Source organism: Dermochelys coriacea, chromosome 10 (genome assembly GCF_009764565.3).
Source record: "Dermochelys coriacea isolate rDerCor1 chromosome 10, rDerCor1.pri.v4, whole genome shotgun sequence".
NCBI classification, from domain to species: Eukaryota; Metazoa; Chordata; order Testudines; family Dermochelyidae; genus Dermochelys; species Dermochelys coriacea.
Genome location: NC_050077.1, coordinates 69,295,426 through 69,317,861, shown reverse-complemented (window position 1 = coordinate 69,317,861; position 22,436 = coordinate 69,295,426). Strand labels below are relative to the sequence as shown.

Below are 22,436 nucleotides of genomic sequence, written 5' to 3'. Positions count from 1 at the left end.
AAATACCATCTTCCTCTCACAAGTCAAATAGAAACTATCAATTGAGAAGAGTTTGTTTACTAATCAATAGGGACAGGGAAATATTGAAATATTCAGAGTCTCAGGTTAGAACTGTTGCCAGAATTTTCAGACATATAAAAAATACTTTCTGTAGCCCGTTATGTCTGATATAGATAGACTGCCAGAGAAAGGTCATCCAAATCTAAATCATCAATAGTACAATGGTGACAGAAGATGTGAAAAAAGTTACAGTACACATGTTCTTTTCCCCTTAGGACAAAGGGTCTGATGCTATTCCTTTTTCTTATACTAAAAAGATGTAACTGATTCATGTTCTATAGCATAAATACATAGCTCGGTTTCTGTTCCTTTATAATAGTTTTTAAATTGTTCCATTTATGTATAATAGGTAAAGTAGTTAAAGTATGAAGTGAGCTGTAGCTCACGAAAGCTTATGCTCAAATAAATTTGTTAGTCTCTAAGGTGCCACAAGTACTCCTTTTCTTTTTGTGAATATAGACTAACACGGTGCTACTCTGAAACCTTAAAGTATTTGGTTTCAGAACATTTCCTTAGCCCTAAAGCATGATCACCACAAGTAAACCTCTGATACAGGCCCTCTTCAATACACAGATTCTACATGAGTGAACTTTGTAAAGATTTGAGGATGCACTAACATGCACCTCTTCTGTTATTTAAAACCACCATTACTCTGCTTCAAAACAGTCAGGTGTATATTCCCAGAAGGGAACAAGTGAATTTTGTCTTTGGAGAGAAGTTTATAAGCCCTGTCATTGGAGGCACATAATAGCTGAAAATGGGCAGGCATCATTGCCATGCTGAGACTCAGGCTCAGAGCCAATTTACAATAGCAAGGAAAGAGGTGATTCTGAAAAAGATACGCAAAGATAACCCTAAGTGCTTCTGTTGTTAAGCACTGAAATGGGAAGAAACTCAGTAGTTTTGGTTCACACGGGGCCATGCGAAAATATTCTTCGGTTTCAAGAGATGCAGTTCAGATTCCAAGAATTTCACTTTTGAATAAACCCAAAAAAGTTAAAGCAAGAGTAGTTGAAATCAGAGTTTTGTGCTTTCTTTCTGCAAACATTCAAATGATTGCTTTTTACTTGCACAACTGCTAGCGAAAAGCATATTTCAAACTGTCATGCACAAGTGTTTATGGTAACCAAAGTGAATGTCTAACTCCCAAGCATGAGTATTTATGGAAATCAAAGTTTAAACATATCAGTAAACAATACAGACAATGACCTGCTTCCACTCTTCATAAATAAGGCCGCACCCCATACTCACACATGGTTATGTTGTGTCAGATTGTGCACTATGACAGAAATGTATAGTTCATCAAATGCAACACACTTGGTATATTTTAAATGGGGTGGAACACTACCTAAAAAAAATCCTTTGATAGAGATCTGGCAAAGAGTCATTTCAATAAGAGATTTCTGATCACATCCTTTGCAATTACAAATGAAAATTAAATGTAAACTCCCCACTTAACGAGTAAAATGGCCAGCTTAGTATTTTTAGGAAGGATGCCTTGGACAAGTCCAGTAGGGCCCAGAAATAAAAAGGTTTTAAATTGTCTAAAATGCCCTAATCCTGTTTATATGCTACCCCCTCCTAATCTACCAATTTTCCCTGAGAGATTTAACACCATGGGCGCTTCTTTAAGATCTCCTGAGTTATGTTCATCCAGTCAAGTAGCAGTAATTGACCCATCACAACTAAGCAACACAACTTGAATTTCAAATACTGAGTAGCAAGTATTCCCATTTTAAACACTGAGTATGTCTACACTGCATAGAAGGTGTGACTGCAGTTTGGCAAGGCACACCTGCACTAGCTTTAATCTAGCAAGCTCAGCTAAATGTAGCACTGAAGGCATGACAGCATGGAACCTCAGCATGGGCTAATAACATTAATCATTCCCAGGATTCTGGGCAGGCTTGTACTGTTAGTTTTAGTCATGACAGCTCAATTGAAGCTAGAATGCAAGTACTCTTACCCAAGCTGTAACCACTTACTTGACTGCTGTGTGGATATACCCACTGTGACGGGTTCAGTCACAGAGACCCCCTTGGGACTGCCACCTGATGTGCTAAGATTACCTCTGAGCCCATTTTCCCTGCCAGCTTGCGACTCCAGAACCCTTCCTTGTTGAGCCAGACATGCTAGCCTGCTGCAACCCAGACTCAGGATCTGGTCTATGCCCCCAAAGCTGCAGACTTTAACCAAAAACTGCTCAGTAGGTCACCTATCTCCAGCACCGAGACATCCAGTTCCCAATTGGATCCAAACCCCAAATAAATCCATTTTATCTGTATAAAGCTTATACAGGGTAAACTTATAAATTATCTGTCCTCTATAACACTGATAGAGAGATATACACAGCTGTTTGCTCCCCCAGGTATTAATCACTTACTCTGAGTTTATCAATAAACAAAAGTGATTTTATTAAGTATAAAAATAGGATTTAAGTGGTTCCAAGTAATAACAGACAGAACAAAATAAGTCACCAAGCAAAAACAAAACAAAACACGCAAGTCTAAGCCTAATACATTAAGAAACTGATTACAGACAAATCTCACCCTCAGAGATGTTCCAATACGCTTCTTTCACAGACTCTTTCCTAGTCTGGGCCCAATCCTTTCCCCGGTACAATTCTTGTTAGTTCCAGCAGACATCTTAGGTGGAAACTAGGGGTTCTCTCATGACTGGGACCCTCTTTTTTTCTGTTCCACCCTCTTTTATATTTTTGGCACAAGGCAGGAATCTTTTGTCTCTCTGGGTTCCCCCTCCTCCTTCTAAATGGAAAAGCAGCAGGTTTAAAATGGATTCAGGTTCAGGTGACATGATCACATGTCACTGTAAGACTTCATTACCCACTGGCTGGCACACACCTATACAGCAAGGCTTACAAGTAAACAGAACCATTTAAAACCAATTGTCCTAGTCAATGGGAACCATCAAGATTCTAAACCACCATTAATGGCCTACCCTTTGCATAATTACAATAGGACCTCAGAGTCATACTTCATATTTTTAGTTTTAGATTCAAGAATGATACATACATACAAATAGGATGAACACACTCCGTAGATTATAAGCTTTGTAATCATACCTTACAAGAGACCTTTTGCATAAAGCATATTCCAGTTACATCATATTTTACACTTATAAGCATATTTTCATAAAATATTATGGAGTGCAACATCACACCCACTGTCTCAGATAGATATGTGCTGAGGAGGTTTAAATGAGAGACTAGCTAGAATGAAAATATAAATGAGGACTGGGTAACCTGACCCACCTGGAGCTCTAGAATTGGAGCATAGGTGGCCGTACAGCATACCACTAGAATGTTCAAATTGCCCTCTTTTTCTCTAAGTAGGTTCTTTTGATTCCAAAGGAAGACTTAAAAACACCAGCTGGGTAACCAGCGCAGCGATGCATGTTTTAGACCGGATCTACACTAAGGAAATTCCCACGCTTATATGTAAATCAGTAGACTTACAGCAATGCAAACTCCTAACACAGAGCTGCTCACCAGACTTGGGGTGACAACAATGCAATCACAAAGCAGCTAGAAATATCTGAGCTAGCTTTAACCTAGTTAGTTCAAGTACCACAGCAATGATGCTGTGGCAGCAGGGTCTCAGCGTGGGCCCTATAAGTCCCTCGAATCCTGGGTAATTATGCAGGTGGGCTAGTCCAACTCTTGATGGAGTTTAGACTCCTAAGTGTCTAAACCCCTTTTGAAAATAAGATTTGGGGTCCTAAATTAGTTAGCTGTTGCAGTGCTGAGTGTAGAAATGCCTAAATAGCTTTAAATATGTGGTCTTCCTCATGCCTGTCCAAGCTGGGCTGTAGTTGTACTAACGGCCTACAGATAAGATAGAAAGCTCTATAGGTCATACCAAATCCCCATAACCATCTAGCTCTCCTTTAAGTTTTTTCTTTACTAACAAAAAAGATGAGGATGAGGAAAAAGGACTGACTTTGTGACAGCAGGGGAAAGCTGGAGTGGCATCCCTCTTATGATAATGCAACTTGCTCTTTCTTCTCTAGCACATTTTAAACGGGGAGTACTTTTTACTAAAGAAAGATTATTAAGATTAAAGACCTGTAAAACTTAGAATGAGAAACAGTCATGCCCCCCTAAATCAACACACCTCCCCAAGTCTGATTGATTATGTTGATAAATTAATCCATCTGGCAAATCCTTCTGCAAATACAGGGTGGAACCCTGACTCTATAAAAGCCAATGGGAGTTCTGCCACTGACTTCAACAGGAGGGGGCAAGATTTCACACAAAGTATTTAATAATTCATAAACTATTTTTCATTAGATGCATTTTGCTTAACATATAAAAAGAAAATCAAAGTAATTTGCATTACATGCCCTTAGCCATGCTTGTAAGAAAGATTCATTTTATGAACTTAATTTTTTAATAAGCTCTTTTTATTTATTTTTCAGTAGATATTATGAAATTAGAAGTGAAAAATTTTCAAGTGGCAAGACAAGACTCACTAGTTAGAGAGTAATTTTGCTCTGTACAGCAATACATTTACTTTGTTTTTGTGTGTAATTTACACATACATGTATGCAAATTATAACATTTGTATAAGAGAAACATAATCCATGAGAAACCACATAACATTCCAAAACTGACACGTATTAAAACTATGACAGCTTGCTGAATTCCCAATATATTCTTCCACATCTGGCAAAAACATTGTATGGTTTTATAATAGTCAATAATGCATATTAATTAAATATAGGGTTAATTCTGAGAAGAAAAAAGAAGACAAAACAAAAGATATCAAATTTCATAGCACTGCACTTTAAAGAGATAAGAAAAATTAAGTCTAAATGCTACTATGTTACATGTTTATAATTAAATGCTATATACCTACTTAAGCATGTATGTAAAACTATGATAAACAAGCCTAATTAAAACCTTTGGTTCTGTGAAAACAGCTCAGCAAAATACATTAAGTGCTTACAACAAATTATTAGTGAAGCAGGAGTTTAATCAAAGCTGTATGAATCCAAATACTTTTAGGCTGCACATCACATGTGATGCTTCTAAAATCCATGTTGGTTATTGGTCCTGAGCCAAAATGAATGACATTTTCCTGCCTATTTAAATTAAACAATAGAAAAAAGGACAGTGTTCTAACTTCAGGGTCATTACAACACAGCAGTTATGTATGAAAATTTCATTGACCAGAAATGGCCACAGAGAGGAGCTATTTCTACAAGAATGGGTTTTGTTTGTCTTGTTAGGCCTTGGATTATGCTAAATAAGAAAGCAAGCAATAAGGAAGGAAGTTAGTTTTGGCTTAGAGGCAGCAAAATAAATAAATAAAAATAAATCCACTTTTCTTATAAAACTATCATCAATCCTATAGCTGACATTAATATGAAGGCCAGCTGTCCATATGAAGAGAAATATTCTTTTCTTTAAAATTTGTCCAGCTTAAAATCTGTTTACATTCATTCACTATAAAATCAATTTCACAGCTGTCTAGTAATAGTTTAGACTACAAATAACCAGATATATATCACTTTTCCTATTCTTTCCTCTGTATCATTTTGTTTCAAATGTAAGGTCATCACAAACCTAAACTTTTTTTTTTTTTTTAAAAGAAAGTCAGTCACCTAAAACTTCTGAACTCTTAGATCTCCTTATATAGTATTAGTGTTCCATAATTGTTTTACATATTAACATTTCCCCTTAATCAATAAACAGATTACATCATACAGAATTTACCTTAAAGCTTTACTTTAAAACTATTTTACAAAGGGTCATTATAATGGGAGTATCAACTGAGAATAGTACAGAAAAATGTCAGATATAAAGCTGTGAAATCCGTCAGCAAAATTTGACCCAAAGTCCCCCACAAATCAATCCATGCTCTCCATATGTGCAGCAATTTCTTGGCACAATTGAGTAAAAGAGGAAAACACAGTCCTAATTCTGAACGTTCATATTTATCTGGGTTTATAAGGGATTTTGAAAGTTACATGAATAGGGAGTCTGTGGCATCCGATGAAGTGAGCTGTAGTTCACGAAAGCTTATGATCAAATAAATTTATTAGTCTCTAAGGTGCCACAAGTACTCCTTTTCTTTTTGAGAATACAGACTAACACGGCTGCTACTTTGAAATGAACATTTTCCCTAACTTAATATAAACATAGACAAATGAAGAAGAAAAACTTTAAGGAACACTGAGGATAGAGATGGAAAGACAATGTGATCAGTGGAAGAAAGGATAGAGCAATCTAGCTAAGGCATATCCAACAAGTTCATCACGGGCATCTATAGTCTTTTCAGTAGTAAGGAGAACTTGATCGGCACAAGCCGACGGCTGTCAAGAGTCCATAATACCTGTAGCTAATTGAAAAGCCAACGCTTTCATTAAAATCGCTCTGAACCTGTTTTTACCATTTTTTTAAAAAAAGTATTTTGCAGAGAAAATGCTCCAACCAACTCCAGTAACAGCCCTCAGAAATGAGTGAAAATACAGGGTGAGCAACGCAGCTCAACAGTACCTTGGTGCAGTGAAGAGGCTGCTCTGGCTGCAGCGAGGGGGTGCTTTGCAGGCCAGGGTCTTGGGGCAGTGCAAGGGGCTGCTCCGGCTGCAGTGAGGGCTTTGCAGGCCAGGGTCTTGGGTCAGTGCAGGGGGCTCTCCAGCTGCAGCGAGGGGGTGCTTTGCAGGCCAGGGTCTTGGGACAGTGCAGGGGGCTGCTCCGGCTGCAGTGAGGGCTTTGCAGGCCAGGGTCTTGGGGCAGTGCAGGGGGCTGCTCCAGCTGCAGCGAGGGGGTGCTTTGCAGGCCAGGGTCTTGGGACAGTGCAGGGGGCTGCTCCGGCTGCAGTGAGGGCTTTGCAGGCCAGGGTCTTGGGGCAGTGCAGGGGGCTGCTCCAGCTGCAGCGAGGGGGTGCTTTGCAGGCCAGGGTCTTGGGACAGTGCAGGGGGCTGCTCCGGCTGCAGTGAGGGCTTTGCAGGCCAGGGTCTTGGGGCAGTGCAGGGGGCTGCTCCGGCTGCAGTGAGGGCTTTGCAGGCCAGGGTCTTGGGGCAATGCAGGGGGCTGCTCACGCTGCAGCGTGAGGGTGTTTTGCAGACGCTGGGGGCAGGTACAGGCCAGGGGCAGCTCACCCGAGTTCTGTGCCTGGGCACTTTTATGACAACTCATTTCTTTTGGGCCAGCACCAGCTCTAAACAAGCCTGCCGGGATATGCCTCCAGCCAGATCATGGGAAGCCGGCGTGATAGCGCTGCAGTGAGACCCCACAACCCCTGGTCTGAGAGTGGGGGGCACCCACTCCTTTCCCGGCCTGGTTGGGGGAGGAGAGAAGAGGTAGGGCGACAACCAGCCCACTTCTCTACCAGCTAGACACTGGGACGCTGCGGGAGCGACCGGGAAACCCGAGGAAAACCCCGCCCCCTCACCCCTCATTGGCGGACTCGTCCCCCTCGAGAACATCCAATCCCCAGCTAAAACCGTTCCTCTGGCAACCAGTAAACTCTCCGCGGCCTAGCGGGCCGCGTGCTGGGAGAAGCCGGGCGGAGCCGACTCCACTATGACCCCCCCCCCCCAAGCGGAGCCCCCCCGACCGCCCCCCGACCTTCCCCCAACATGAACGGCCGGGCTAGCCTGAGCGGCAAGCCCTACAGCGCGGGGGTGCGCATCGCCAACTGGAACGAGGACACGTACTTAGAGGAGGTACCGGAGCCGCGGCCATTCCCTAGGATGCTCCCCCGCCCCACCCGCTCCGGCGGGCTGGGGGGCGGCCCCACCTTTCTTCCGTCCCCATCCCCCGCCCCGCCGCATTTTGGGCAGCACCCTCCCCCCAGCCCCTTGGGTTAGGCAGCAGCAAGCCTAAAGCAGGGTGGCGTCCTGGGCGGAGGGGGCATCCCGCGTGGTAATCCGGGGTGGGAAGGAGACCGGGTAGCAGGTGCCCAGCTCCTTAATCCCTAGAGCGGCAGGGCGCTGGGTGCCCATGGCGGCTGGGACCAGCGGGTTCAGCCCAGTCTGTGGCTCGGGGAAGGGGCCCGCGGGTCCCAGGCAGGCGCTGCTGCCAGTTCAGGGGGGAACCTTCTCCCCGGAAGCCCGGAGACTCACTCCCGTCTCATTGCGGCTTGGGGCCTGGCTACGCACACTACAATACTAAATCGACCTCATTTACCTCAGCATACAGCCACCGCAGCGATTCCATCGCTTGGGCGCGCCTCGACGCTTGGCTCCTTGCGTCGGCGGTGCGCGTGCTCCCCAGGAGCTTGTACTCGGTGTGGGGCACTGGGGGACGGCTTTTGAAAGCCAAGCCGGAAGTTTTCCCCTCAGCAGTATCCGTAGGGCACCGGGCTCTGGCGCCCCCTGGAGTGGCGCCCTCATGGCGTGGTATAAGGGGCACCACCGGCTCCCTCCACTGTCAGTTCCTCCTTGCCGCCAGTGACGGTGCTAGAACGTGTGCTGCTTCGGCTCGCGTTGTTTCGTTTTCTGTTCTTGTGAACTTTGAAAACCTGTAGTAGAGTTATATATAGTTGGTAGTTTCTTATTTACCCTTAGTAGTAGGTCTCAACTTTTCGTGAGTCCCAAATGGGACTAAGCCGGGGGACCGGGCATGCCCTGGTCCCCAGGCTTTAAGCCCTGCAATCGCTGCAAAAGGCCTATGCCTGTTAGCGATCCACATACCAGCTGCCTAAGGTGCTTAGGCGATGGGCACCTAAGTGACAAGTGCTGTATCTGTAAGTTCTTTAAACCTAAGACGAAGAGCGCTGAAAGCACTCCTAATGGAGTTGGCACTCACTCTGGCACAGGAGCAGCGATCCGATTCCACACCAAGTACTGCGGCCTCCATGCAAAGTGCTCTGCCAGCGCCGTCCATGAGACAGCATTGGTCCCCTTCCATGGCTCTGGGGAAGAAGACGAAAAAGAGTGGGAGGGGAAGAACTCCTACCTCCTGTAAGGGAAAGTAGAGGGCTGGTGGTGAGCCATGACCTGTGCTGGGCAGCTCAACACCGCCTTTGGGAAGGCGGGCCCCAGTTGAAGTCGAGCGGTGCAGCCCATCCCATGCTTCGCCTGCAATCCCAGGTAACGATGCAGGCCCTAGCCAGCTTCAGGTGCTGTCAATGCTCAAAGCTCTTTGAGCAGTTCAAGAGATCCTGATGCTCCCAGTGCTACCTACACCGGCTCCCGTGTTACCCGGTCTCGGGGAAAACCCGCGTTGGGACCTATGTGTGTGTCCCTACCTTAGCGGTACCGATCCACATCAAGAAGGATGTCCCACCAGCGTTTGCCCGCCAAAAGCCATCATGCCTCAGGACTGGAGAGGCAGGCTCAGTGGAGCCCTCTTCGGTCCCCACACCAGGGGCATTGATCGAGGGACTTGCGGTGTACCTCGCTGGTAGATTGGTGCAGACCCTCTGAGGCATGCGCCACCCGGCAAGAACTCCGGGACCGGCCCCGACCATCTCCAAGGGCCAGGGACTGATCCCGGGACCGATCGGACACGAGAGACCGCCAATCACCGGGCCATCATCACCTGTCTCCAAGATAGAGGTTACCCTACTCAGAATGATCCTCCTAGCACCTGACCCATAGTAGCTCTCAGTCCTGTTCAATGTCCCGGTACCAGTCGAGTAGCGTGAGGCGTGGCTCACCAGGTATCTGACGCAGATCCACCGAACGCTGTATGTCCCTGAGAGCCCGACCAAGACAGTCTCACTTGGGAAGGTCGGCTTTGGGACGCAGAAACCAACACCAGTTGGACAAGAGCCACTGCTCAGCCCAATCCTGGTCGCCCAGTACTCACCCCTCTGCTGATAGCTCTGGCTTGGAGCAAGGTTCCTTGACTGTGGGACAAGCCCTGGTACCGGCAGTTCTGACTACATTATTGGCACAGAAACCTGTCCCATGGCCCCAAGTGCAGTGGCCGGCGCCATGGTATCCGTGGAACCCTTGGGGGTTCTCCCAGGCTGCCCAATCAGTGTTGGGAGCCTCAGAGAGGCCAGCAGCCTCGGTATCCCATCCCCCTTCAGTGCATGAGGCTTCAGGGGGTAAGACCCTGCAGGTCCAGGAGGACCCAGGGGAGCAAGCTGTTGGACCACCAGTGGACGTGGAGGTTCCCGCAGCACTGGCATTGTCCTCGTTCTCATCGGACGAAGCTATCATGGGGTCGTCTCACCCAGTTCCTCAGGATGATGCCAAAGCGCACCAGGAATTTTTGAAGAGGTCACTTCTAACCTGGGGTTTCAGGCAGAGGAATTGGAAGAGCCCTCGGACTCTCTGTTTCATGTCCTCGGCTCCTGCTAGGGTGGCTCTATCCCTTCATGAAGGGGTTTCCAAAATCACTAATGCCCTGTGGTAGACCTGCCCCCATCTCTAAAAGGGCTGGACACAAGTACTTTGTGCCAACCAAAGGGCATGAGTACTTATACTCCCACCCAGCCCCTAATACCCTTGTGGTTGAGGAGGTTAACCACAAGGAGAGGCAAGGACAATCCGGGGCCACCCCCAAAAATAAAAACTCGAGGAGGCTGGATCTCTTTGGACGTAAGGTTTATTCATCTTCCAGCCTTCAGCTGAGAGTGGCCAACCACCAAGCCCTCCTTGGCCAATCTGAATTTAATATGCGGCAAGCCATGGCCAAGTTGAAGGGTCACTCCCCGAGGCTTCCAAGAAGGAGTTCCGAGCGATCCTCAATGAGGGCACAACTGCGGCCAGGGCGGCCCTCCAAGTGGCATCCAATGCTGCTGACGCTGCTGCCCGCACTATTGCTTCCGCTATCTCCGTGTGGCAGGTCTCTTGGCTGCTCCTCTCTGGGTTGTCCACCAAGGCCCAGCAGTCAGTGCAGGACCTGCCTTTCAATGGCGGGGCCCTATTTGCAGAGCAAACAGACAGCAAGTTACGTGGCCTCAAGTACTCCCGCACCACCCTGAAAACTCTGGGTCTCTACGTCTCAGCCCTGGCGCGTAAGCGGTTCAAACAGCACCAGCCTCAGGGCCAGAGGATCCAGCCTCAGCTGGACCAGCGCCATAAATGAGCCAAAGGTTACAAGTGCCACCTGAGCTACTTGCCTCCACTCATTGGGCTCAACCCTACAATAAGCAGGGGTCCAAATGGCAGTTTTGACGGTGCCCCCGAGGGTGACCTACCAGCCTATTCCCTGGATCCATCTTTCCCAGTGTTGTCTGACCACCTTTCCACTTTCCTCCTGGTGTGAACCGCTATAACTTCAGACCACTGGGTCCTTAACACAGTGGAATTGGGTTATACCCTCCAGTTCTTTTCTACCCTCTCTTCTCACCCGCCTTCCCCGTCCCTCTTCAGGCACTCCTCTCATGAGAGTCTCTTTGCACAGAAGGTAAAGAGGTTACTACAGCTGGATGCAGTGGAAGAAGTTCCTCTGAAGTACAGGAACAAGGGGTTCTATTCCCAGTACTTTTTAATCCCAAAGGCCAAGGGCGGTCTATGGCCCATTCCGGACTTGTGAGACCTCAACAAGTACCTACAAAAGCTAAAATTCCTCATGGTGTCTCTGGCTTCTATTTTCCTCTCCCTGGATCTGGGAGACTGGTATGCCGCCCTCGACTTGAAGGACGTATACTTCCACATAGCGATCTTTCAAGGACACAGACACTTCCTCTGGTTTGCGGTGGAGCCCCACCATTACCAGTTTATGGTCCTCCCATTTGGCCTGGTGACAGCACTGAAGGTGTTTACCAAAATGCATGTTGGTAGTAGCAGCTTACCTCAGGTGCCGGGATATCCAAATCTACCTGTACTTTGACGACTGGCTTGTCAAGGGCAGCTCCAGGTCTCAAGTCCGAAGGGACTTCTCCTCGCACCACAAGTGGTTGTTCCATCCAGAGGTAGCCTGGCATGATCTTCCAAAGGTGGGGAACTCCCAAGGTGGACTTGTTCACTACCAGACAGAACAGGAAATGCCACCTATTTTGTTCTTGAGAGGGTCTGAGCAAGGATACCCTCTCCAATGCCTTCCTCCTGTCGTGGTCGGGGGGCTTGATGTACGTTCCCTCTGATTCCACTTATCAGCAGGGCCCTGGCAAAGATCAAGAGAGACCAGGCGCAGATTATCATGATCGCCCCGGCATGGCCTCACCAGCATTGGTTCGGCACAATCATGAGCCTTTCAGCAGCCCTTCCCTGGCCCCTGCCCAACCGACCGGATCTGTTATCACAGGACCATGGTCACCTCTTACACCCCAACCTCGGATCCCTCCACCTCTTTGCATGGATGCTGCATGGCTGAACCCGGAGGAGTGGACCTGTTTGGAAGGAGTCCAATAGGTCCTCCTGGAAAGTAGGAAGCCTTCAACTAGGCTGATTTACCTGGCGAAGTGGACGAGGTTTTCCCTCTCTGCATCTGAACGGTTCATCTCCCCCTCGCATTCCTTCATATAGGCTGTCCTGGACTACCTGCTCCGTTTGAGGAACCAGGGCCTGGCACACACTTCCATTAGAGTGCATCTTGCAGTCATCTCTGCTTTTCATCCGCCAGCCAAGAACAGATGGTGTTCTCCCATGACATGACAGTCAGATTCTTGAGAGGACTAGAGAGATTCTTCCCTCAGGTATGGGCTTCCATCCCACAATGGGATCTTAACTTGGTCTTCTCTAGGCTGACTGTCCCTCCCTTTGAACCACTGGGTTCCTGCTCCCTTTCCCATCTGTCATGGAAGGTCGCATTCCTAGTGGCGGTGGCATCGGCGAGACAGGTCTCGGAAATTAAAGCCTTGACCTCAGAACTGCTGTGCACGCTCTTCTACAAAGATAAGGTTTGGTTGTGGCCCCACCCGGCCTTCCTGCCAAAGGTGGTCTTCACCTTCCATATGAACCAGGACATCTACCTCCCGGTGTTCTGTCCCAAACCGCACAAGACCAGTGAAGAGAGGCGTCTTCACACCCTGAACATCTGTAGGGCCTTGATTTTTATTTATAACGTACCAAGCTTTTCCGTAAATTGACACTCTTCATCGCTACAGCAGATAGGATGAAGGGTCATGCAGTGTCCTGGCAGAGGATTTCCAATTTGATCACCTGTGCATAAGGATCTGTTATGACCTGGCGGGGGTTCTGCCACCGCTGATTGTCAGAGCCCACTTGATGAGAGCTCAGGCATCTTCGGCGACCTTCCTGGTGCACATCACTATCCAGGACATCTGTAGAGCTGCAGCATGGTCCTCTGTCCACATGTTTACCACTCATTATGCCATCACTCAGCATGCCAGGGACTATGCTGGGTTCAGCAGAGCTGTGTTGCAATCTACACATCCATGAACTCCTACCCACCTCCAGGGCTACTGCTTTGGAGTCGCCTAATATGGAATGGACATGAGCAAGCACTTGAAGAAGGAAAGACAGTTACCTGTTTCATAACTGGTGTTCTTTGAGATGTGTTGCTCATGTCCATTCAATGACCCACCCTCCTTTCCCATTCTCGGAGTTTCTGGCAAGAAGGAACTGAGGGTGGGGGGATCCAGCAATGCCTCTTATACCACACCATGCAAGTGCCACTCCAAGGGGCATCAGAGCCAGTTCCTTACGGATACTGCTGAGGGAAAAATTTCTGGCACCAGTGCAGAGGGCGAGCACATACACCTAATATGGAATATACATGAGCAACACATCTTGAAGAACGCCAGTTATGGAAAAGGTAACTGTCTTATGTAAGCAATGCAGTATCTACACCAGTGGTTTTCAACCTATTTCCATTATGGGCCGGTGCACCTTTCTATGTGTTATATGGGCCGCATCAACACAATATATATATACTACCTGTAATGGCCCTAAGGATGTCATATGGGCCACAGTTGTGTGCTATTTGGTCTGCAAGTGGGCTGCAGGTTGAGAACCACTGACTACATCCACATTGACTCTATGCTTTTCATGGAGGTGGAGTTATTAAGTCTGCGTAGCTGGGCAGTTCTGGCAGTGTGAGCGTAATTTTTGTGTAGACACTTACATAGGGCAGGTCTATACTACGGGGTTAAGTCGAGCTAATTTATGCAACTCCAGCTACATGAATGTACCTTAGGTCGACTTATAGAGGTGTCAACTTACCTTATGCTTCTTCTTCCGGTGGAGTACTGGAGTCGACAGGAGAGCGATTGGTGGTTGATTTAGTGGGTCTTCACTAGACCCGCTAAATTGACCCCCAATGGATCGATTGCCGCACATCGATACCCTGGTAAGTGGAGTCAAGCCCATAGATAGGTTGATGTAAGCTGCCTTAAGTTTACCTTACACTGTAGAGTAGACCAGGCCTTGGTGTAAATGGGAAGTAACTCCATTGAAGTTAATGGGCTTACCCTCAGTGTAAAACTAGTGTGAGATCAGACTCAGGTTCCGGGAATATTTGTGAGCCACCTGCCACAGAGGCACCTACACATTGATTTCCGCCTAAATGTGGCCCTTTTAAAAAAATATTTAAATTGCATTTAAAGCCCAGATGATTTTAAAAAGGCTGGATACTATGTTTAATTTCTCACTTTTGTTTTTAAACAGGACCTCTTGAAAGATTTTTTGTATAAAAGAGAAAAAGGAGAACTTCTGATACAGAAATCAAAGAGACTTAAAAATAATCTTTTAAAGCAGGTAATGACTTCTTAGCCTTTCATCCATTCCACTTCACTGCTTATAAAATGTTGCAGTGAATCGTTAGCATCTGTGTAGTGAGAATACTATGTTTTAGCATTCTGTATGATACAGTACAATAATTTCAATAATTTTAAAACAAATTGAAACAGTCTATACAAATCTATATTTTAACTTAGATGCAACTATCAGTTTCGAAAGATGGATTTATTCACTTTGGAGACACTGTGATGCTTTTGAGCCCTGAAAACAACAAATCACCTTCAGAGAATTACTCTGCAGCGTGTGGCAATCTAACTTTGGCTGTTAATCCAGATGATATAACAGTACATACGTCTGAGTCATTGCAAGTCCCCTGTGGAGTGAGTGCAGTGAAAAGTGTGAACCCTGTTGGTCGAAATACATTTCATATCCTAAGGTGTGGTGTCTTGCATTCAGTAGTAGTTAAACCCTTGTTTTAAGGTTTGATCTTATTTTGTGAAATAGACAATGAACTTCCTTAAAAATGAAAATCAATGTGTCGTGCAACATTTTATTGATTTCAGACTAATGGCTTAATTTTTATTACACATTAGGCCCAATTCTGTTCTCATGCCACTGTGCATCCAGTAATTCCAATGAAATCAATGAAATTACATCAATATAAATCTGATGCAAAAGCAGAATCAGTCTTGCTATATTTATTTTTCATAAACTAACAAATATTTTAAAGTTGAATAAATTCTACAGCTTATTATTGACATAGAGCAATATTTTTAGTTAACAAAGCATTTACAAACATAACTAGTTACCTTGCATGGATGTTATCAGAATTAGTTAAATCTTACATACTTCCTTCTTCTGTGCAAGAACATAAAAGAGCAAAGAGTGGCTCTTTGCCCTGACATGCTAAAAGTTGAGCAGTATCTCTGGATAGTTCTTCAGAATATTAGAAAAGATGGCATACTTACATTGTAAACTGTTTGGGGTAGAGGCTGTCTTTCTATTATATGTGTACATAGAGCCTACCACTTCTATGTAGATAGGAATGTTTTCATGAACTAAAAACAAACTCCAAAAATATTTATTTATTTATTTAAACATTCCCTGCTGTGGGTTTAAAAGCCAAATATTGTATCACTGTGCTAATGGAAGGGAACTAGATGCTGACATTGACTGGAAACAAAAAACCTGGATCTGTAAACTCACCAACATCTAAAAAAGTAAATAAACAGCATAAATTTTGTAAAGTTAAATTTATTTTTAAAATTATTTCAGAATTGGTAATATAGATAAGGGAAAAGATGATGTAATTTTAATCTGATGGCCTAGTCATAACCACTGAAGTGGATGATGGGGACATGTTCTTGCCCTGATAAATGTAACTACAGGTCTAAAGCATTTTCAGTTTTCTATCTTTTTATGAGGTTGTACCACTGCTTAGCAGTGTCCCTTTAACAAAATACATCAGTGTTGCGGAATAATACTTATGATCAAAGGAAATTAGTTAACATTACTGTGGCAACTTGACTTTTGAATATAAATTCTCAACTTTGACATTTCATTAGCAGAGTGTATTTTTATTTTTTGCATTGAAATGGATGATAAATTGGTATAAAAACTAAACAACATGATAAATTACAGGGAAACACTCCTTTTGCTTTTTGGCAGGGATTTTTCAGATACATGAATTAAACATATAGATTGGGATTTTCAATGGAGCCTAAGGGAATTAAGTGCTGAACTCCCTCTGAATTTCAACGATATTTGTGCACCAATCTCCTTTGAAAATCCCAGCCTATGTGTTTAATGTATGCAGCTGAAAAATAGCATTGAGAGCCTAATTTTCCACTCTGAGGATTAAATATTTATGTAGTAAATTATTTAAATTCCAACTCTTTCTGTAATGTATTTTCTAATAGCAACCTTAATAATAAGCAGTGGCACCAGCCTCTTCTATAATAAATAATTCTGAACATACACACACACATATATATACACGCACACAAATCAATGCATACGGCATATTTCAATTTATATGGTTCTTTTCCTATGTTTACAGTGTTGAAGGAAATTCTATGGGTGAACCCATTAGATTTGGGCAGAATTTTGGTCTTGGGGCAACAGGCGGTTTTACCGATCAAATGGTAAGTCAACACAGGTGTAAACTGAAATTGTAGTACATATTGATACTGTAAATTAGGTTTTGGTACATATTTTGCATGCTATTTTTGTGCAATAAAATATGCAATATTATTACTAAGCAAAGAATGAATCTTGAGCACTTCATGTGAGGAGAGGGGATTAGCTATATACTGTAGAGCAGTGGTTCTCAAACTATGGGCGCTGCTTGTTCAGGGAAAGCCCCTGGCGGGCTGGGCCGGTTTGTTTACCTGCTGTGTCCACAGGTTCGGCCGATTGTGGCTCCCACTGGCCGCGGTTCACCGCTCCAGGCCAATGGGGGCTGCGGGAAGGGCAGCCAGCACATCCCTTGGCCCGTGCCGCTTCCCGCAGCCCCCATTGGCCTGGAGCGGAGAACCGCGGCCAGTGGGAGCAACTGCACTGACTGTCAATTGAGTTAATCTGCACTTGCACCAGTGTTAATCTGCACTTGCACCAGTGTAATTGAGATAAGACTGTGGTCCCCTGTCTCCTGGCCAGTAATAGTGTGACTGTCATTTGGTCATATTCATAGCATATATGTTTAGCTATCAATATATTAAAATCTACAGTTAACATTTGCATAGAAGGTACCCTATAGCCAAATCACCATCCTGTATGAATAAACTATTTGGGGCTCTCAGAAAAAAATTCCCCTAAAAAAATATTTACTTGCATTTCCTATCATGGCTTGTCTCAAATGCAACACCTGCTTAGAGAGCTTTACCAAATTTCTAGGGATCAGGAATGCAGTCTAGGACTATCAAACTCACGTGATTTGAGTGAGGGACATTTTAAATATCTCATGAAACACACCACAAAATGCAGGAAGGCTGATGTTTTAAACTCTGCCTTTAAATAAATTGAGAACAAGAGACTCCTGCAAATGGAAGAGACTTGGTAAATCTGGAACCTATGAATGAAAGTCTGTATTTTTTAAAGTAAGTAAAATGTTAGTGTCTCAGTCTGAGTCAGGCAGCAGAATTCTAGTAAATATTAATATTATGTCTGTTCAGAAGACAGGAAGAGTGCAGAATCAGAGGACAATGTACAAAGCCACTATAGGTACCACTGATAGATTTTTTTTTTTTTTTGGCCAAGCAACCTTGCCTGTATCTTTGTAATCACAGTGACCTTTTGGAATGCAGATCTCATTTATATATCAGTGCTTAACTTCTATAATCTTGCTCTTTTTTAAGTCACTTATTCAATTTGAATGTGGCACACTATTCATAAACTCATCAGTCATGTAGTGTCTGTTATAGTTAAGAGTTCTGAATTCATGAGAATTGGCCTACTGACTTTTCACAAAGAATCTGTTCCTAGTGTTGAAAAAACAGTTGTTTTTTATAACTGCTGTATGTTTTGGGTCCCATCCAATGCTCATTTAAATCAGTGAGCATTGGATCAGCCCTAATAGTAGAAGCACATATTTCAACAACAGAAATACAATACTACTTCTGAAGTAAAAAGGTAACCCCATGTTTTTACAGGTATTTTTTGTATACTCTTTCATGTTGGTTTTACACTTCTTTGCTTGCACAGATATACAACTCTTCTTCACCAATTTTTTTTTTGATTCTGGAATAAAACAGACTCTGCTCAAAAAGAATCATTTTTATAAACAATTATTAAAATCTAGTTGAGTGTTTTTAAATTATTTTTATATAAATTTGTGTGACATTGCTAAACGCAGACAATTGTTCTTTTTCTGTAGTAACTTAGTAGTTTAATCATTTAAACTTACATTGCATTCATGTATGTTTCCATTTACAGTTATATCTTGCAAGTGACCATAAATCATTTGTGAGATTTGCTAAAAAATCATACCTTCAGCAAGTGTTTTTGACAGATGAGCTCTCCTATCTGACTTGCTGGCAAGCTATCTTTTTGGATCCACAGCTGCGTCTTGAATATGAAGGATTTCCAGTTCCTGTAAGCAATTATGTAGAAAGTAAAACCATAGTAAATATTAAGAGTATTTAATTAATGCTATTGATAAACCATTTAAAAGAAAGTTGCACCCATTTTATTCTCTGCGGTATTCTGAAAGTCATGGTGAAAAGCAAATTTTTTCATACATAAAATGTTAACTGTTATTACGGGGGGAAACAGCCTGCCAATGATAGCTAATTGTTAGAGCAGGAGGCTAGGATTCAGCACTCTTGGGTTCCAATGCTAACTTTGGGACTGACTTGCTGTGCAATTAGGATAAATATTTTGGTCAAAATTTTAAAAAGTGGCCATTGATTTTGGGTGCCTCAGAATCTGGAGTTGAATTTGTAAACCCCCCCACCTCCCCCGCACCGTCTGAATTTCAGAAGCACCGAGTATCTGCAATTCCACTTCTAACAGTAGGAGCTGTGACTGCTATGTACTTCTGAAAATAAGGCCCACAGGGCTCCCAAAAATGGAGGTACCCAAAATCAGTGGCCACTTTTGAAAATGTGGCTGCTAACCTCAGTATGTATATGGATGTAATACCTAGAGATCCCTCAGTTAAGACCTTTATAGTTCAAGGAAAATGTGAAGTAATGATATTATATTATAAATATAACTGTTCCTCCACTGCCAGCCACTACTTCTGTTGTAATATATTTCTATTAAGTTTCTGACTCTCAAAACCTGGTTAAAATTATGTAATTGATTTAAGACTATATTCTCTTTTCATGGCAGTTTTTAAAATATTTTTAAACAGGTTAATTTAAGATCAATCCTGTTGCACTTTAAAAATAAATTAAAAGTGCTCTTTGCAAAAATGTAACAATGCAGTAAAAATCTATTTTTAAAAATGCAGACAATTCTAGACTGTGCTCCAGCACATTTTATTGTGGAAACCAGAAGGATCTCTCCACCAGGAAACACCCAGTGAAACTGGGATTCCTCTGGTGGCATAGGACCGTTCCGTGGCTTTATACAGCACTGGAGCATGCCCACGGAGGGAAGAAGTGTATTGGAGAAGAGAGCTTTGAGCAGGGGGTTGGACTAGGTGATCTCCTGAGGTCTCTTCCATCCCTAATCTTCTATGATTCTATGAGTGGGAATAGCCAGAATGCTATACATTCAGCTACTGTGGGCTGCTGGATGGTCCCTTGGGGATTGTTGCAGTTATGTTGTTAAACCAGTTTATTTACACTGGGGGCTGGACCAGCCCGGACAGTCCAGTATCAATGAGGTAGAAAGCGGCCCAGAATCAGAGCTTGTGTTTTTAACATGTTATATTCACTAACTCAAAACATTTCACTTGCACAGCAAAAAGACTATTTAACAGCAATCTTTAAAATGTCTGTGAAAAAGATTCTTTTGTTTATTCTTTCTCTAGGCAAACACTAAAGTCCTTATCACTCATTGCCATACAAATCGGGGTTTAGCAGTACCTAGGAACTATTGGCTAAGGTAAGTGTAATTTATGACAATAAAAATATCAGGGATGTTTTTCATTAATCATGATATAATGATGTACAAGTTCAGTATAGCAAGAATATAAGCAATGAGACAAGTGACACATTGAGTGAGAAAACAAAAAGAGTGCAGAATACCCTCACTGACTCTCAATTTATTGTCAGGCTGTAATTTAGTTCTACCCTGGGTCTGCAATCAATCCGCTCAACCTTTTTCACATTTTCCCCTCAGATTTCCAGACTTCTCTCTTTCTTGGATGGTTCAGTTCCTCCTTTGGATATGCTGACCAATTGTAGTCCTTTATTTGTAGAAAGTTGGGTATGAGGAAGTGTCATAGATCGGAAAAATATATTTTAAAACAATGCAGGAAATTGCATGTAGGATACATAGAACTCTCACAAAAAACAAGTTAATATATTGGTGTGAGTGTAACTTCTGCATTGAATTAGTATTTTGACTCTACATTGTTAATGAGTGTAACAATTCTTTCTCATTTAATTCCAAACAAAATTCAGCTCAGAATCTATATCGGACCCTCATGGAGGCCTTTGAGGCAGAAAGTTTGCTGGGGTGAGGTTGAAATGGTGATAGCCAGGGTCCCGTAGTAACCCAGCACAGCCCCCAAAATCGGTAGAGTTGGCTGGGGAACTGGATGTTTTCAGTGCAAGCCTATATCAACCAGGCACCTGTAGCACCCCAACTAAAAAGAGCTGCCATTCACCAGTGGAAGTTCTGAAGGAAGGCAGGCAGCAGCAATGCTTGCTCTTCTTCAGGATGAATGAATACTCCCTGGAGTCCTCTGGGATTTAGCTGGATGAATCTGGACCAGTGCTACCTTTTCCTCTTGGCTTTTGATTTCTAAAATTATAGTTGACAAATCAAAGTTTTTTAAAATGCATGAATAATATGGCTTAATAAACCAAAAACTATATGAGAAAAGGTATTTGCAAATTGATTAGAGGAGTAATTTACAGTTTATAGTGACTCACCATTAACTTTGGAGACAGAGAGAATGGAGTGTATAATCATTATATCTAGCCGTCTTACTATTTTCTCTTGACAGGTCATACTTTGGAAAGGAATATGAAGTCATCTGTCACACCTATCTGGATTCCCATAAAGCTGAAGAAGATAAGAATTACTGGTTAATAGTAACTGCGAATCCCAGTGATGATGGATTTACTATGTTTGACAGACCTAAGCCTCCCTCAGAGGAAATCAGAGAGAGAGAGAGAGGAATGAACTTTATGCAGGAACATAGAATGTAATAATCCAAGGTCAAAGAGTTTCTTTTTATTTATGCTTTCGCAAAGTGAAATTTTTAATTTTGATGATGATAATTAGAGCTTTGAGTGCACTTCACACTTTCTCTATTCACATTTTATTTTTAACCCTAGATTCATTTATTTTATAAGTAGTTATGAAAATCTGCCATTAATTACACTAGGAAACCTCACTGAAGTCAGTGGGGTTTCGCTTAAATGTAACTGAGGACAGAATTTGGTCAATAAAATTGGTGATCCATATACAAGCTCAGCTCCAGGAGTTTTCTTAACCAAGCAAGGCTTGATTTTCCCATTTTGACATTCACTGATGGTAACAGATGTGTCAGAAATTAGTAACACTAATGGATTTTCCTTAACTTAACAGTCCTAAGAACTTATTTAACAATTTCTTTCAAAATAACCCACTGTCTTCTTTTTAAGGATAATGGATATGTGGTAGTTTCCAAAACATTAAAAGCCAACAGCATGCCAGCTTCTCATTGGAATCTTCAGCACTTAAAGACCAACTCAGAGAACCTTAAGTCAATTGAACTCACTCTTTCCTGTGGTTAACACAGCATTACCAAGTGTTCAAAAATCATAAATCAGGCCTCAGAAAATTGGCTTACAAATCATAACTTTTAAAAAAAATAGTAATGTTGGGATTCTTTACATTTGCCTTTTGGATTTCGAGCCTTTAGGAATCACATATTCAAGTTTTTCTCCACAACTGCAAGCCCTACAGGAATCATGCAACTGCCTCTGGGATGGAAGAGCAGCAGCACTCAGATAAGCTATTGGTGCACAACAAGGGGAAGAAATGGAATTTTTGGCCAAAGATACTAGGACAAATCTCTATTCTTATAAAAGTGGCGAGGAATCTTTAATGTCCATGCAATTTAGACAAGACCTTGGTTTTTAAAGTTTTCCCAAAATAAGTTTCAAGGAACTCTGCAAGGGCTGATTTGACCCTGTCATGGTTCC

General features: G+C 43.3%; 2 protein-coding genes across 7 annotated transcripts in view; one reads left to right on the top strand and one right to left on the bottom strand.

The window, feature by feature from the left end:
- The window catches only part of LOC119862023 (predicted GPI-anchored protein 58), a 63,858-nt gene extending 56,462 nt beyond the window's left edge, over positions 1–7,396 (bottom strand). For 4 of the 6 annotated variants that reach the window (XR_006274970.1, XR_006274973.1, XM_043494711.1 and 1 more), the window contains exon 1: positions 6,581–7,396. Coding sequence is in view for 2 of the 6 variants with exons in the window: in XM_043494711.1 (XP_043350646.1) it covers positions 6,581–7,222 (642 nt within the window). In the remaining 4 variants the exon portion in view is untranslated. The remainder of the gene's footprint in view (positions 1–6,580) is intronic. The other 2 variants (XR_006274969.1, XR_006274974.1) reach the window with 1 other exon arrangement.
- Positions 7,397–7,574: 178 nt separating this feature from the next.
- Positions 7,575–21,718, top strand: CFAP161 (cilia and flagella associated protein 161). The gene is given in 8 exon segments (XM_038417866.2): positions 7,575–7,752; positions 14,557–14,646; positions 14,826–15,064; positions 16,688–16,772; positions 18,562–18,720; positions 20,108–20,181; positions 21,251–21,404; positions 21,407–21,718. Coding segments are annotated over 8 exon segments (930 nt in total). The 5' UTR covers positions 7,575–7,665; the 3' UTR covers positions 21,449–21,718.
- Positions 21,719–22,436: the final 718 nt, after the last annotated feature.